Below are 16,480 nucleotides of genomic sequence, written 5' to 3'. Positions count from 1 at the left end.
CACTTCTGACCTCTGACATCAACAAGGCATTTGTGCCCACAGAACTGCTGATGACTGGATATTTTCTCTTTTTCAGACCATTCTCTGTAAACCTTAGAGATAGTAGTGCGTGAAAATCCCAGTAGATCAGCAGTTTCTGAAATACTCAGACCAGCCCGTCTGGCACAACAACCATGCCACGTTCAAAGTCACTTAAATCACCTTTCTTCCCCATTCTGATGCTCAATTTGAACTACAGCAGATTGTCCTGACCATGTCTATATGCCTAAATGCATTGAGTTGCTGCCATGTGATTGGCTGATTAGAAATTTGGGTTAAGAGCAGTTGGACAGGTGTACCTAATAAAGTGGCCGGTCAGTGTGTGTACATATATATATCACTGATCCACCCCCATGCTTCACTCTGGGTATGCAACAGTCTGGGTGGTACGCTTATTTGGGGCTTCTCCACACCGTAACTCTCCCAGATGTGGGGAAAACAGTAAAGGTGGACTCATCAGAGAACAATACATGTTTCACATTGTCCACAGCCCAAGATTTGCGCTCCTAGCACCATTGAAACCGACGTTTGGCATTGGCATGAGTGACCAAAGGTTTGGCTATAGCAGCCCGGCCGTGTATATTGACCCTGTGGAGCTCCTGATGGACAGTTCTGGTGGAAACAGGAGAGTTGAGGTGCACATTTAATTCTGCCGTGATTTGGGCAGCCGTGGTTTTATGTTTTTTGGATACAATCCGGGTTAGCACCCAAACATCCCTTTCAGACAGCTTCCTCTTGCATCCACAGTTAATCCTGTTGGATGTGGTTCGTCCTTCTTGGTGGTATGCTGACATTACCCTGGATACCGTGGCTCTTGATACATCACAAAGACTTGCTGTCTTGGTCACAGATGCGCCAGCAAGACGTGCACCAACAATTTGTCCTCTTTTGAACTCTGGTATGTCACCCATAATGTTGTGTGCATTTCAATATTTTGAGCAAAACTGTGCTCTTACCCTGCTATTTGAACCTTCACACTCTGCTCTTACTGGTGCAATGTGCAATCAATGAAGACTGGCTACCAGGCTGGTCCAATTTAGCCATGAAACCTCCCACACTAAAATGACAGGTGTTTCAGTTTCATTGTCCAACCCCTGTATATATATAGGTCTGAAACTTTTGCCCATTTGTTTTTGGAAAATAGTTGAATTCCCAACTGGATTTTGGTGGTTCTCCAGCTCCACCCAGGTCTCAGGTCTTCTGCAGCCTCCAACAGGTTTTCTTCCAGGATTGTCCTGGATTTAGCTCCATCCATCTTCCCTTCAACTCTGACCAGCATCCCTGTTCCTGCTAAAGTAAAGGATGCCCACAGCATGATGCTGCCACCACCATGTTTCATCTTGAGGATGGTGCATTCAGGGTCGTGCAGTGTTTGCTGTGTCCTCGACATGGCTTGTGAAAAACTAAGTAATACTTTTCATTTTCAAGTCTGGGGTTATAGCAGGACAAAATGTGTACTTTTGGCAGTCAACATATTAATATGAGAATATGTCTAATAATACTTTAGTGATTTTAGATCATAACAAACTTGAAGTGTAATGCAGAAAGTCATGCCTTAAACCACGTGAGGGTGTGTTGAGTTCACACCCTGAGAGTTTCAGGTCATGAAGAAAGGACAAAACTTGGACAGAAACGGCTGACTCACCCTCTTCATCAGTTCACCACAGGAAAATAAACTGAAGCAACAGTTCAAACTTTGGCAACATCAACTACAAACACAGATTCCAAAGTTGCTCAGAGGAAAAGCTAAATCTAGGAGAAATCCCATGAAACATCCAAACAAAGCATCACCGACTGAAACAGCAACGGTCTTGCTGGCTTTACCATCTCGTATTATGGAGTGGTGATAAATCCACTTAATGTACACACAGACTCTCAAATGCTCCTTCCGTCCACATCAGAACGTGTAAATACTTCTGCAGACATAAAGCCCACCAGAGCGTGATCCAAAGCCTTGAAGTGGTTTCCCAGACACCGCACGGATCACAGACATCTCTGCTTCAGATACCAGCTGTGTTTAAACCAACTGAACACACAGAGCAGTGCTGGAGGTGATTTATCTGCACCAAAAATAAAACACCAAAATTCACTAATAATACATTCAAGCAGGAGACTAAACCACTTAAAACACAGCTTGTCTGGTTTACTTAGACAGCACTGCATTAACATTCTCTGAGGCATACATCCTGATCTAGTGGTTTATAAAATATCCCCCTTTAATTTCCAAGTCCCCCCAGTTCTAATTCAGCTACAAACTACCTACATGAGTAGTGTTGCTCCTCAAATTAAAAGCTCCTTTCTGCAGGTTTGTGGTTAACCTGCTGATCTATGGTTGCATCAACTAATCAACCATCGGCAGCTTTTCTTTAAACTAAAGCAAAAACAACCAGGAAACACATGGATAGGGAAAGAAATTCAGCTCATCCAGTGAAAATCTTGCAGGAGGTGCAGGAAATGCCAGTGAACAGCTGCAAAGTTTTCAACACTGTACAATTTTCAGTCTCCAAGTCTGGTCGTCTTACTTTGCAGAGGGCTGTGAGGTCACGGTGCTTGCTCTTCACCAGGAACTCAGCGGTGATATCTCTGGGTGGCTTTACTTCACTCGCTTCTTTATACTGCTGATGGAGCTCCTTAACACGTTCCTTAGTGGACACCATCTAGGAGGGGAAACATGGTGGTCATTTCATACTGTGATTCGAGGTTACCTTCTGTAATCTGACCTCTGGTCACCTTGTTGAGAAGATCTCGGAGTTCTTCCTGAGTATTTACAATCTTCTTCCAGTGTTCTATCTGCTCATCTTTAACATGTTTCTCCTGCAGCCTGCAGAAACAGACACGCAAAGTGATATTTTGGTTTGTTCGTACAATGCCCAGCACAAATATTCATACGCCTAAAACCTTTCCACATTTTCTGACACAGAACCACATACCTGAATGTATTGTTTCGGGGTTGTTTTGTGACAAACACAAAGTAGTGCATAGTTGTTAAGCAGAAAAACATTTTGACATGTTTTCAACATTTCTCACAAAAAAAAAAAAAAATCTGAAAAGTGTGGAGTGCATTTACATTCAGCCCAGAGTCATTGTTACTTTGTAGAACCATCTCAGTTGTTGCAGCTGCAGGTCTTTTTTTGGCATATGTTTCTACCAACTTTGAACATTTTGCAACAGATTCCCCATTAGATTTAGTTTCTTACTTTGACTAGGCCATTCTCTGTTTTGATCTAAACCATTCCATAGTATCTCTGTATGTTCAGGGTGGTTGTCCTGCTGGAAGGTGAACCTCCACCCATCGCCAGACAGGATCCCTGTCCCTGCTGAAAAAAAGCATCCCCACAGCTTGATGCTGCCACTACCATGTTTCACAGTCACGATGGTGTGTTCATTGTGATGTTTAGTATTTCCTTCACACAACATTTTGTAGGTAGGCCAAAAAGATCAAATTTGGTCTAAGCTAACCAGAGCACCTTCATTCTCATCTCTACTACCCCCCCTCCCCTACATGGTTTGAAGCAAACTGAAAGTAGGACATCTAATGGCTTTCACCAATTGTGTTCTTCTTACCATACTCCTATAAGAGATAGATTTTTAGGAGTGGACAACTAATAGCTGTCCACTCTAGACCTCTGCAGCTCATCCAGTGTTACCACAGTTCTCTCATTAGTGCCATCTGTGTCTCACACATCGATATAATTGTATATAAAATTGTTATACAACACTGTTATATATTGTTCCAACCAACTCTTGGTTGGTTTGGTCACGATATTGTAACCCTGCTGTCCACTGCACAGCTTTACACTAATGCATGTGTGTCTATCACAGGAACTCCCAGGAAAATATTGGATAAATAAAAGGTTTTATCTTTGTCTTGGATCTCTGGACCATGTGGCGTTCAGCGTACTTACTGAATGACCACCTCCAGGGCCTGTCCCAGAGAAACAGGTTTGCTGTTGAGAAAGTTGAAGTCCAGCTGGTGGCTGAGGTAAGAGGTGGCCTCAAGCAGCCGGTTGAACTCCTGCTCCACCATCTCGTCTTTTTCTTTTGGCACCTGGACATCACCATGGGGTCAACAACAAGGACAATATGGCTCCAAGACTCAAGTACAAATGGTCAACATGACTTTGGTTAGGCGTCATTTGCGCCTGATATTTTATAGTTTTAGATCTTAAACATTCTTTCTATACTGTTTTGAGGAAAAAAGAATTTGACCGCTTAGATTTCTACCTTTTTTGTTTTTTTGTCAAACAAACGTTAATATAAGACGTAGATAAACCAAGTAAAGAAAAAATGCAGTTCTTAAATAATCATTTATTAAATGTAAAAAGCTATCAGAACCAGCCAGGCCCCTTTAACCTGATATCTGGATGTTTTATCCTTAGCAGCAAAACTGCCATCAAGCTTTTGTGATAATTGGCAACGAGTCTTTAACATGTGGAGGAATTTTGGCACCCTCTGCTTTGCGGAAACAGCATCTCTTGGATTTAAGTCTGAACTTTGACTAGGCCATTCGAAAACTTTGAGCTTTAGCTTAAAAACACAAACTGGTTGTGGGTGATGATGCTGCAATTGATTGTTCCATCAATTACAGCAAGCTGTCCAGATCCTGAAACAGCAAGGCAGACCCAGACCATCATCAGCCTTTGTGTTGTTTTGGGTCAGCAGTGGTTCTGGCCTTAGGACTCTCCCATGGAGACCATTTTTGCCCAGTCTCTATTGTTTTATTGTTGAATCATGACCTCTGAACTAAACTGATGCAGGAAGGCATACAGAGCTTTAGATGTTGTTCTGGGTTCTTCTCTGACCTCCTAGATGAGTCATAGATGAGTACTTCTGGTAGGCCAGCCCCTCCTAGGAAGGTTCTCCACTGTTTCTCCATGTGTGGATGAAGGTTCCCTCACTGTGGTTCTCTGAAGTCAAACCTCTTAGAAAATGCTTTTTAACCCTTTCCTGACTGATCAGTAACTGTTTCTCATCTGTTCTTGAATTTCTTTTTGCTTTTTTGTGAGATCTTTTAGCCTACTTTATATTGTCAGACTGGTTCTATTTAAGTAAGTTCTTGATTCTACAGGTCAGGCAGTAATCAGGACTGGGATTGGCTGGTGAAAACTTTCCACTAAAATGTTTCTAATCAGTTAATCCATGATTTACCAAGGAGGGCAGTTACTTTCTCCACACAGGGCCAGGTTGGTTTGGCTATCTTATTATTTGAAAACTTCATTATGGATTAATCTGATTATTTTTAATCTGAAATTAAAATTAGTTATAGATAATAACAGGGGATCTGTAAGGAGCACTGACCTCTCCCTCTAAATAGAATCTCTGTAAACATGGATTATTCTCAGTATTTAATGCTCTCATTAACATGCAGTGAGAGTTGCATGCCATGCTAGCAATTGTGATTCCAGACAATATTAGCAGAGAACACGTTAAGCAGGGCATGCATGATGTTTCAGGCCACATCTAGGCAATCAAGCTCTATAGTGAGCGTCTCTCACATCAAACTGAACTAATGTTCACATATCTGTCCAATGCCTGTTGAGAAGATATCCAAAATATTGATTCATACAAAAAAACAAGACAAAACACTATCCAACATTTTTTAAATGTATGTTGTAGTTGTCTGGAGTTAATCTTTCTGGTCCTACATGGATGTGAAATGGTTCCATGAAGTGAAAAATAAAGAAAATGGGGCTAAAATGTTCATTATTAAACAGCACAAAATTAGAAATAGATTATGTAAATAGATATATACATACACTTGTGCATCGTTCACCCTTTAGCAGTTCACCAAAAGATGAACACGGAAAGGATTGAAAGGACAAGAGGGGAGGGGAGGGAGAAAAAAGAACATGTTGATTAAACACATTAACGCCAAAACTTTAACCTGAAACAGAAGAGAAAATACATACATTTGATTTGTCTTTTCCCCATAAAGGAGGAAACCAGTTACACATGGTGTAGGTTCTTTAAAAACCCTGACGTCTAGATTACAAATCGATGCAAACAGCCTGAGACAAACTTAAACATCCTGCTAAACATGAATGTCCAATCCTATTTAATGGCGCTGAGCTGTGCTGTCTCTTTTTGTTCTGCTGGGCCTCAAGAGCCTGTGGACCCGATTCTAACGACCCACAGGAGAAGCTCGTTGGATAAGTCGAACATTTGTTGTGTTTTGTGGCTCTTGAAGCCAGAACCCTGCCGGAGGACAGCAGCTGGTTTCCACAAACAGCTTTAAACATGGACAAACATTCAAAGCATAACTCACAAAGACTGTCAACAAACACATTTATTCTGGGAAAAGTACTTCATGTGTTGCCATGTTTTTTCAAATGACTCAATACCCAATTTTCTTATTTTGTAACACAGATATGGCTGTCTTTCTTTTTTAAATACACATATTTTAGGGGTTCACAGTGCTAATAAAAGTATGTAAGCCAATAAACACTTAATGAGCCAAATTAAACAGAAAATTTAATTTATAGTTTGGTCCAGATTGCAAAGAGACTTTTTAGGTGAGCAGAGCTAAAAGACACCAAACAAAATCAAAAAATGACCTAGGAAGGGACAAAAATGGGAAACCATCAATATTTCTGAATAAAGGGGATGATAAAGAGGATGGTTCACATACTTCCAGCACTGTGATTGGATAATAGGTGTATCATAAATGTCAGAATGAGAACAGCAAGCACATATTTTCATAATCAGAACAAAAATCATCAAAAATGCTATTTTTTGTTGGTTTATTGCCTTTTATTAGCATTTATTAGTCATGCAGCATCTCATCAAATTAGAATATCACTAAGAAATGTTTATTTCAACATAAAGTCAAGTGTTATTTCTGTTAATGTTGATGATTATGGCTTATAGCTAATAAGAAACTAAAAAATCAATTCCTAAGAACATTCCAATATTACATAAGATCATTAAAAAAACGTTTTTTAACATAGACATCTTATGGTCGACTGAAACACAAAGGAGACTGCTAACGGGTCCAGCAGATAGTCACTGATACCCTCCACAAGAAGGGCAGGCCAGGACAAGTCAAGAACATGGCTGTTCATACTATGTTGGATCTAAGCATTGAACTGGAAAAGTAAGTGGAAGAACTCTCGTTGGCGATGTTTAATTTGGCAGCAGGACTTGGTACCCACCCATGCTGCCAGTAGTACCAATACCTCCTCTAATCACTAGCTGGATTGGCCAGGATACAGAGTATCTATGGGTTGCTGTCAAGAGGAAGAAGAGACACGCCAGAATCAACTACTCAAACGAGAGGAAGGCTGGATGCCTCTGTGGCACACCGCACTGATGCTGTACTCTACTTATACTGACACACTGTTCAGTAGGACCACATTTCTGTATCATTCTTTGTATTGGTCTGACGTTCTGAGAAACTCAGTTTTCATCACCTGTAAGCCAGAATCATCAAAATCAACCTAAACACGCTGTTAATGTGTATACTGAATCCGTATAATACATGAGTTTCACATTTTGAATTGAATTTCTGAAGAAATACTGATCTTTTCAGTGATATTGTAATTAGATAACTGGTTGGCAGGTAACATGCATGGGGCCCCTGAGTTCCTGATAATAATGTTATAATGTTTTTTTTTTTAGTATAACAATGACCATCAGTGGGACCCTTTGTGGGGTTCCTTGAGACGACATTGTTGTAAATAAGCGCCGTTTAACTAAATAATCTGAACTGAAACTATCTCTGTAGTTATGCTGCTATAGGCTTAGGCTGCTGGAGGACATAATGACCACTTTCACCCTCTTCGCTACATTCTCACACTACTCTCCAATTTTGCATTATTTGCTGTTATTTCAGCTTTTAACTTTATGTTCTCTCTCTATTCTCTTCCTAGAAGCTACACCTGGCCTGACTCTGTTTCTACCTGTGACACCTTTCTGGAGAGGGGCATCGTCCAAGCTTCTGCGGGCAACAACTTAATGCTCACCTTCTACAGATGATCCACATAGCCCTGTCTTTTAGTGTTTAACCCTTTCTCTCTCCTAGACATGGCTACTGACTGAGCTTCTACTGTGACTAACTCTATGTTCTCTCTTTCAGACTCTAACCTTGAAAACTGGCTCAGAGTTTATCTGTTCTTTCTTTCTAGATGAAACGACTAAAGGAGCTACATCCATTAACATTTACTTTTCCTTCCCATAGAAAGTACTCCTGGATCAGTGCTTCTTTGTTCTCTTTGTGTCTCTGCTCTGTTCTCTCAAACCTCCAGTCGGTCGTGGCAGATGGCCGCTCACACTGAGCCTGGTTCTGGTTCTGCTGGAGGTTTCTTCCTGTTAAAAGGGAGTTTTTCCTCTCCACTGTCGCTACATGCATGCTCAGTATGAGGGATTGCTGCAAAGTCAACACCAGTGACTGTCCACTGTCTCTACATGCTCATCCAGGAGGAGTGAATGCTGCAAGTCACTGACTGGATGCAATCTGCTGGGTTTCCTTAGATAACAAAATGTTTTATCCAATTTGAATAAATAACTGAATCTGACTGAACTGTTCAATGGTTACGATTAACTGGAATGTATGAACCTGACTGTTGTGAAGAACCTTGAGACGACATGTGTTGTGAATTGGCGCTATATAAATAAAACTGAATTGAATTGAATACTCACAGCCTGGCCATTGGCTTCATACAGCGGACACTTCTGTTTGATCTTGGCCAGCTCCATATTAACCTGCTTACTGACCACAGCCATGGGATTCCCTCCTGAACAAACCCAAAAACATAGAACTCACTGCAACATATCACGCATTTGCAGATATCTCCCTCTACTGGAAGATCATGTAACTGCAGGAACTCCATGTGGGATAATAGAGCAGAGATCCTAAATCATGTTGGTCTGATGACCTGGCAGTAATACCAAAAACTATTCATTTGCATCTTTGACTTCAGGTTTGATTCTTAAGATGAACTGTGGATGATGTGGGGAGTAAAAAGGTTGATATGTCATGACATTTTGCAGGACAAACAGACACAATCGATATACGTTCAGACTCCTGCATAAAACAAGGAAAAACTGATTCTTACCCAGTCCTGTTACCACCATGGCTCCCAGGTCGGCTACATAGTTACCCTTCCTGAATGTGGCCACTCTTCCTCCTACGCGGTCCTGCATGCAGACAGTGAATCAAAAATGTTCAAATGAAAGGTTTTTAGCTGCCCTCAGGTCTGCAGGAAGGCTGCTCCAAAAGTGACCAACAGAAAAATGACTACGTTTAAGTTGAGCAGAAGACCAGAGGCCTGCATGATCAAAGCAGTTCTGATTCACTGAACTAAAACCATTAATAAATAGTTTTAAAAATAAATAAAACATCCGAGAATCAAGCCGGCCCATGCAGGGACAGGTATAATGTAACAGTTTGCTTTCTGGTCTTTATCAGCTGAATCTTGATTGCGGTGAGCTGCAGCTCACTTTGAACAAAAGGCCAAACAAAAGAACAATAACCTCACATTAATATTGAGAATAAAATGTATGTTTTAGAACCATTCATACAGTTCGGACCCCACGCTGATGACAATAAAACCTTGGTTGATGACCTACCCTGGCTTCTAGTACTGTAACATCCATCCCGAAACTCTGCAGCTGTCGGGCTGCACCCAGGCCGGACACGCCTCCACCAATGATTATTACCTTCCCAGTCTTCTTTGCTGCAACGAAACCAAAGATGTGCTTAAACTCTGGATTGGTTTGGAGATCCACTGTTGTTGCTGTCAGTGCTGGCCACATTTAGAGACAAAGCTGCTAACAATATGTCAGAGACAGCCACCTAATCTACAAAACAGAAGTAATTAGCTGTTCCTAAGTCTGATCAGTAATTATTTTCAGATGAAACTCCAGTAACATTTCTTGTCTATGGATTATAAGAGGAGCCAATAACTGTGCCATTTGTTTTAGAAAAAGCTAAATAAATGTTCTCAAACTACAAGCTGAGTTTATTTAAGCGGTCCAGAGTGAGACTGAAAAACTACAGAGGAAATGATTCTGGCTGGGGATGCTGTCTGAAGGGCACACTTGTTAATTTAATAGTTTGGTTTTCGTAACTTTTTGGAGAATATGTGGAAGAAAACAAGTGAAATAGACTCACTGGGTAAAGGCTTGACCCTCTTGTAAATGCCGAAGTTAATGAGGCCGTGTCTTTCTAAGTAACTGTGTACCCTGTGAACCAACACTGTATCACCTGTAAAAAGGAGAAAAACAACGTCAAATATGATATTTTCTTCTTGGTGAAAAAACGAGAAATTAAAACTAACTTTAGTCTGATGCCTTACTGTTGTATGGAGCTTCAAGCTGCTGTACAGTAGCCTCAAAGGTGAGCTGAATCTTAGGGTTATCCAGCCACAGCTGGATCTGAATGAGATCAACATGAGATACAGTGATTCATAAGACTGAAAGCTCTTCATATGTTTCTGTCTGTAAACAAAACGAATGGGTTACAGGTGAGACGTACGGTGCGGTTGCGGATGTACAGGAAGACCTTCTGTGTCTGTTGAGGACCACTGATGATGTCGGGAAAGCAGGCGGCTTCCTGGGACGTCATTCTGTCATGAGGAAGGCGGCTCTGGAAAGCAGCTCCTTCCAGACCTAAAAATAAAACATGAATACTCCTGTTCCTCTAACACTGATTTTCACTTTAACGCTAACAACACTCATGTTAAATGTGTTCCGACTCAAAAAGGACAAATAAGAGACAGCCTTCAGTTGATTAAGCAAAACTGCTTATGCTTTTGAGCAGCGTTTTCTTCCTTTAGACTCACCTGACGGTTCTTCGGGTTCGCTGTCGATCTCCTCCTCAGGAGGTGGTGGCGGAGGAGGAATGACCTGCTTCCTTTCCTTCTCTGCCTTGGCGTTCCTCTCCTCCTCAGAGTAATATTCGTCCTCGGACAGGTTGGCCAGGCTTTCGTCCATCTCGCGGTACTCCACCTGCAACAGTAGGCACAATAAAAGCACCATTAAAACCGTGTAAAAGAAGCTTTTGATCTTCAAATAATTTATGATACTTTCATTTTAAAGTGGAAAGAGAGAGAGAGAGAATATGAACCAAAAATCTCACATTGCATCATAGCTAGAGCTCTCTGGCATCATCTCGACTGTCTGGAGGGAAAGAAGTACTGACTGTGACCTAGTCACCTCTGGTCACTGAAGCACAGAGGTGGACACATTATGGTTGGGGTTGTTTTTCGCTGATGGTATGACCTCACCACACTGAAGGTCCAAAGGATGAAAACAAAACACGTACTCTAAAACCTTCTTCCCTCCGCCAGGGCAGAAGGTCACAGCTGGGACTTCCAAATCTAATAATCACACAGCCAATAGGAGTGGCTACAAATGACCCCATTAAGCTCACAGAGCAGCTAGTTTCTGGGTGTCAATGTTGCACAAAATATAGTACTGTGGGTTGCCGAGGCAACAACAAAGAAACCTTAAATTGTTTAAAGCAAGGGTGTCAAACTCCAGCCAACAGGGGCGATGTCCTGCAACCTTTAGATGTACGTCTGCTTCAACACACAAGAATTGTTGAGAAGGAAATTCACTCATTTTAATGTCTGTCTGTCTGTGTGTCTGTGTGTCTGTCTGTCTGTCTGTCTGTCTGTGTGTCTGTCTGTCTGTGTGTCTGTCTGTCTGTCTGTGTGTCTGTCTGTGTGTCTGTCTGTCTGTGTGTCTGTCTGTCTGTGTGTCTGTCTGTCTGTCTGTGTGTCTGTCTGTCTGTCTGTCTGTCTGTGTGTCTGTCTGTCTGTCTGTCTGTCTGTGTGTCTGTCTGTCTGTCTGTCTGTCTGTGTGTCTGTCTGTCTGTCTGTCTGTCTGTCTGTCTGTGTGTCTGTCTGTGTGTCTGTCTGTGTGTCTGTCTGTGTGTCTGTCTGTCTGTGTGTCTGTCTGTCTGTGTGTCTGTTTGTGTGTCTGTCTGTCTGTCTGTCTGTGTGTCTGTCTGTCTGTCTGTCTGTCTGTCTGTGTGTCTGTGTGTCTGTCTGTCTGTCTGTCTGTCTGTCTGTCTGTCTGTCTGTCTGTCTGTCTGTGTGTCTGTCTGTCTGTCTGTGTGTCTGTCTGTGTGTCTGTCTGTCTGTCTGTGTGTCTGTCTGTCTGTGTGTCTGTTTGTGTGTCTGTCTGTCTGTCTGTCTGTGTGTCTGTCTGTCTGTCTGTCTGTCTGTGTGTCTGTCTGTCTGTGTGTCTGTCTGTGTGTCTGTCTGTCAAATTTGAATGAGAGCCACAGAAACTAACTTGTACCTGCTAACGTGAACAAACAGCTGTAGACTGATTTAAAACTGACTCTTAAAACTTCAGAACCCTAAAATGTTTACTTTTGCTCGCTTCCGTCGACTTGTTCTACGGACTTCAGCTGAGTCAGCGTCTGCCCCTGCAGGACCTGACTGGTGGGGAAACGGGGGACCTCCAGGTTCCCCGCTTGGGGATGATCTCTCCTTCTTCTTTGGATCCATTGGTCCACCAGCCGAGGCTGATGGACCACTCTGGACATCAGCACCTAACGGCCTTTCAACTCCCGCTGCTCCCCCAGAAGATGAAGAGGAGGAGGAAGAGGAGCCTGCATCTGATTTCTTGCTGGACAGCATTATGGAAGATGTTGGAGGCCTCTCCTGAGCAAGAAATGTATAAGAATAGAATTAAAATCAGTGATAATACAAAGACAACAGGAGCAATGCGAAGGTAACTTGTAAGGAAACTGTGAAAAACACTATTTTTGATTGAAATGATACAAATTTAAATGTTTTGAAACAGCAGAAATGAAACATATTTCAAAATATTTGATGAAAATGACAAAGTGTGGGTTGCAGGTGAAGAACAACAAAAAAAGTACTTTTGTACTTTGTGGCATCTAAACAACATTAATGCTAGGTGTATGTGGGTTGGGGGAGGGGATGTCTCCGACAGCTTTCCAAATCTCGAGGCTGGAATTTTGGCACCTTCTATGAAGAACACCTGAATCTCCATCATATTGGATGAAGAGCATCCGTGGACATAAAGTCTTGTCAACTGGATTAAGGTCTGTGCTCTCTCTGGGCCATTCTAACAGGAATATTCTCTGGTCTAAACATACCATCCTAGTTTGGACTGTATTTAGGGTTGTTGTCCTGCTGAAAGGTGAACTCTGCCCCAGTTTCAAGTCTTTTACAACATGGTTTGTAGTAAATTGTGAACAGGACGTATTTTGGCTTCGTTTTTTAAGAGTAGTCTGTCATCTGGCCATTTCCCCTTCAAAGCCAGATTTGTGGAGTACAAGATGAATGGCTGTCCTGTCAACAGATTCTCAGGGTAGGGTTACACTCATCTGAGCTGTGAATCTCTGCAGCTCCTCTAGAGTTACTATGAGCCGCATGGTTTCCCTGAATACTGCTCTCCTTGCCCAGCCTGTGAGTTTCGGTCAACGACAAGTTGGTTGGTCCATCCTCTCTTAATGTTCATATGATGGATTGAACAGAGCTCTGTTAGATCTTGGGAAACAGTATTAAAACCTAACCCAGCTTTAAACTTCTCCACAACTTCCTCCCTGACCTGTCTGCTGTGTTCCTTGGTCTTCATGATTGCTGTTTGCTCTCTAACAAACCTCTGAGGCCAGAAACGAAGCAGCTGCATTTGTACTAGAGGTGCACCGATCCATCGATCGATAATTTGGGGAGATTGGTGATCGGCCAATACTTATATGTGAAACCGATCTTATCTACTTGTTTAACCTATTGTGCAAGTTTTTCTCTTTTAAAAATTTGAAAAAAAAAAAGACTGCAATGCTCTAAACTATTTGAGAGCACCACCTCATATGAATTTAAAACAAGTTTGTATAGTTTTACAGGTATTGTTCAATAAGCTTTTCAATAAAAGAAGATCGAAACCTTAAAGGTGTATTGTGACCTTATAGCAACTGAAGGTGTCAATTCTAAAAAAAACTTGTATCAGCCAAAATCGGAATCGGCAAGTCAGGCTTTTTAAAGATCGGTAATTGGCCAGAAAACTGCAATCGGTGTACCTCTAATTTAAACCGAGGTTAAATTGGTCACAGGTGGACTCTACGTTATTTATTAACTGACTTCCAATGGCTGAATACAAAGGCTTCAAATTATATTAGATGTACAAAGTTTAAAAAATATATTTATCTTTTTCTTCCACTTCATAATTCTGGTCTACTCTATATTGGAGTGTCATAAAATCTCTATAAAAAAACTCAGACATCTGTGGTAGTAACATGATCAAATGATATATTGTTTAAGATTACACATACATACTTTTGCAAGGCACTCCAGGTCTGGCAGAACTATTAGATTCCTATGCAAATATACCAACCATAACAATTCAGTTTATGTTTATAGCGCCAATTCACAACATGTCGTTTCAAGGCACATTTCAATAAAAATGTCAATTAAATACCACAATCAATTTTGGTTGATCTAGTTTAATTGGGTTCATACATGTTCTAAATTCTAACTCCTTGCTTCTGTTTCTATGGAGATTTCAATTGTGAAAATATTAGCAAACTGTACTTAAGAGTTTAGGGCAAAGTATGAATAATGCAAAAAGAGACAGTTAAAGTCATGATTTAATTCAAATCTGGGACAGCTGAGATATCTATACCCATCTTTTTCAACCAGTAGCGGTATAATCAAATATGAAAAAGAATAATGTCAAATTAAATGTGATGAAACAACCTACTGCTGGAAACTGTAAATACTTTTGTAACCACAAAACATAAAGTAGGTTTAAGTAATACTTCTCCTAAAATGAGGCTTCTCTTTACTGGGTGACAGAAACGATGTACAGTGTGCATGGGTGTGATGGTTTTATGAAATGAAAGCTCCAAGGTACAGTAACCTTGTCTTGTTTTACCCATTTCTCCGTACACCTGGAAATATCCATTCAAACACTAAGGGACGAAGACAGAACCAGAAATATGGTTACAGACAGAACGAACTGAACAACACTGTTGGCCTTTTATAAGACACTTCATTCAAGACAAGCTAACATAGTAATACCAGCTGAAATTTGCAATATTTGGCAAAACGTCAAATGCTTGTAAGAATATGTGCTGAAAATCTGCTTCTTAGCCTGTTTGAATATTGATCTTTGATCAGTTTAGACATTAATCATCAGTATAAAGCCTTCGCTAGCGTCCTATTTTTATTTACTTCGGCTCCATGAACTAATGCAGGCTAGCAGCGACAAAGCTAGCAGCGAAATGTGGACATTGTTAACGCATTCAATAGCTTTGTTACTGATACCGATTATTACATAGTAGTTAAATTTCATAGTCTAAGAACTCATTTGAACTATAAAATGATTTTCCAACATATCTCTCATTTTAAATGCAACCCGTTGACATGACCAAAGAAGACCATGCTGCGTTAGCTTAGGCTAACAATGAGATTTGGCTAGCAGGTGCGCAGGATTTGCATGCCAACAGATCTATCTTAAAAATGGACCAGCAGATTAAAATACAATGCTAATTTGTTTACACCTCCGAGTGAAGGTGAAATAATCATAAAGGATAAATAAAAATATAGAAGTTACCTCTAAATCCTCCGAAAAAATCAACACAAAGACGGCACAGTTGCAGGTCTTCCAAGGAACTCTTTCGTGATTGGTGGATGACAAAACGTTATGCAATGTCACTCAAATATGATTGGCTGTAGAAACCGTAGACAAACGCAAAGGTGGGGTTTAACGGACCAATGTTTATTTGCCTTTTCTAGCTTATGTCGTCCTTAAAATCTAACGTTTATTTTTAACTCATTTTTAACAGCTGATCTGAACTGAATGTTTCAGTCTGGGAAAAGCGATCCGAGCTGAAACTTACGTCGGTCTGAAAGAACTCCGACAAAGAGGAGTAGGCGCTGCCTGAGCGTCAACGTCGCCGCCATGCTGTGAGGGGCATTGTTGGACGAAACTGCAGCATGACGCTGTACAGGTCCTTCTCAAAATATTATCATATTGTGATAAAGTTCATTATTTTCCATAATGTCATGATGAAAATTTAACATTCATATATTTTAGATTCATTGCACACTAACTGAAATATTTCAGGTCTTTTATTGTCTTAATACGGATGATTTTGGCATACAGCTCATGAAAACCCAAAATTCCTATCTCACAAAATTAGCATATTATTAAAAGGGTCTCTAAACGAGCTATGAACCTAATCATCTGAATCAACGAGTTAACTCTAAACACCTGCAAAAGATTCCTGAGGCCTTTAAAACTCCCAGCCTGGTTCATCACTCAAAACCCCAATCATGGGTAAGACTGCCGACCTGACTGCTGTCCAGAAGGCCACTATTGACACCCTCAAGCAAGAGGGTAAGACACAGAAAGACATTTCTGAACGAATAGGCTGTTCCCAGAGTGCTGTATCAAGGCACCTCAGTGGGAAGTCTGTGGGAAGGAAAAAGTGTGGCAGAAAACGCTGCACAACGAGGTG

At 41.1% G+C, this 16,480-nt stretch overlaps 1 protein-coding gene across 4 annotated transcripts in view; it reads right to left on the bottom strand.

The window, feature by feature from the left end:
• Window positions 1-15,716, bottom strand: part of kdm1a (lysine (K)-specific demethylase 1a) — a 23,984-nt gene extending 8,268 nt beyond the window's left edge. The window contains exons 1-14 of one of the 4 annotated variants that reach the window (XM_047345290.1): window positions 15,574-15,648; window positions 14,878-14,929; window positions 12,360-12,653; window positions 10,821-10,989; window positions 10,514-10,647; window positions 10,335-10,413; window positions 10,151-10,243; window positions 9,607-9,713; window positions 9,093-9,174; window positions 8,677-8,771; window positions 5,796-5,813; window positions 3,945-4,087; window positions 2,770-2,860; window positions 2,562-2,696 (exon numbers count right to left, since the gene is read on the bottom strand). In XM_047345290.1, the coding sequence (XP_047201246.1) occupies window positions 2,562-2,696; window positions 2,770-2,860; window positions 3,945-4,087; window positions 5,796-5,813; window positions 8,677-8,771; window positions 9,093-9,174; window positions 9,607-9,713; window positions 10,151-10,243; window positions 10,335-10,413; window positions 10,514-10,647; window positions 10,821-10,989; window positions 12,360-12,653; window positions 14,878-14,922 (1,485 nt within the window). In that variant the 5' untranslated portion in view covers window positions 14,923-14,929; window positions 15,574-15,648. Of the gene's footprint in view, window positions 1-2,561; window positions 2,697-2,769; window positions 2,861-3,944; window positions 4,088-5,795; window positions 5,814-8,676; window positions 8,772-9,092; window positions 9,175-9,606; window positions 9,714-10,150; window positions 10,244-10,334; window positions 10,414-10,513; window positions 10,648-10,820; window positions 10,990-12,359; window positions 12,654-14,877; window positions 14,930-15,573 lie in introns of all 4 variants that reach the window. The other 3 variants (XM_047345293.1, XM_047345291.1, XM_047345292.1) reach the window with 3 other exon arrangements.
• Window positions 15,717-16,480: the final 764 nt, after the last annotated feature.

The sequence above is a fragment of the Girardinichthys multiradiatus genome, chromosome 19 (genome assembly GCF_021462225.1).
Source record: "Girardinichthys multiradiatus isolate DD_20200921_A chromosome 19, DD_fGirMul_XY1, whole genome shotgun sequence".
NCBI lineage: Eukaryota > Metazoa > Chordata > Actinopteri > Cyprinodontiformes > Goodeidae > Girardinichthys > Girardinichthys multiradiatus.
Note: the sequence above shows the minus strand (reverse complement) of the source record. Positions and strands in the feature narration are given on the sequence as shown.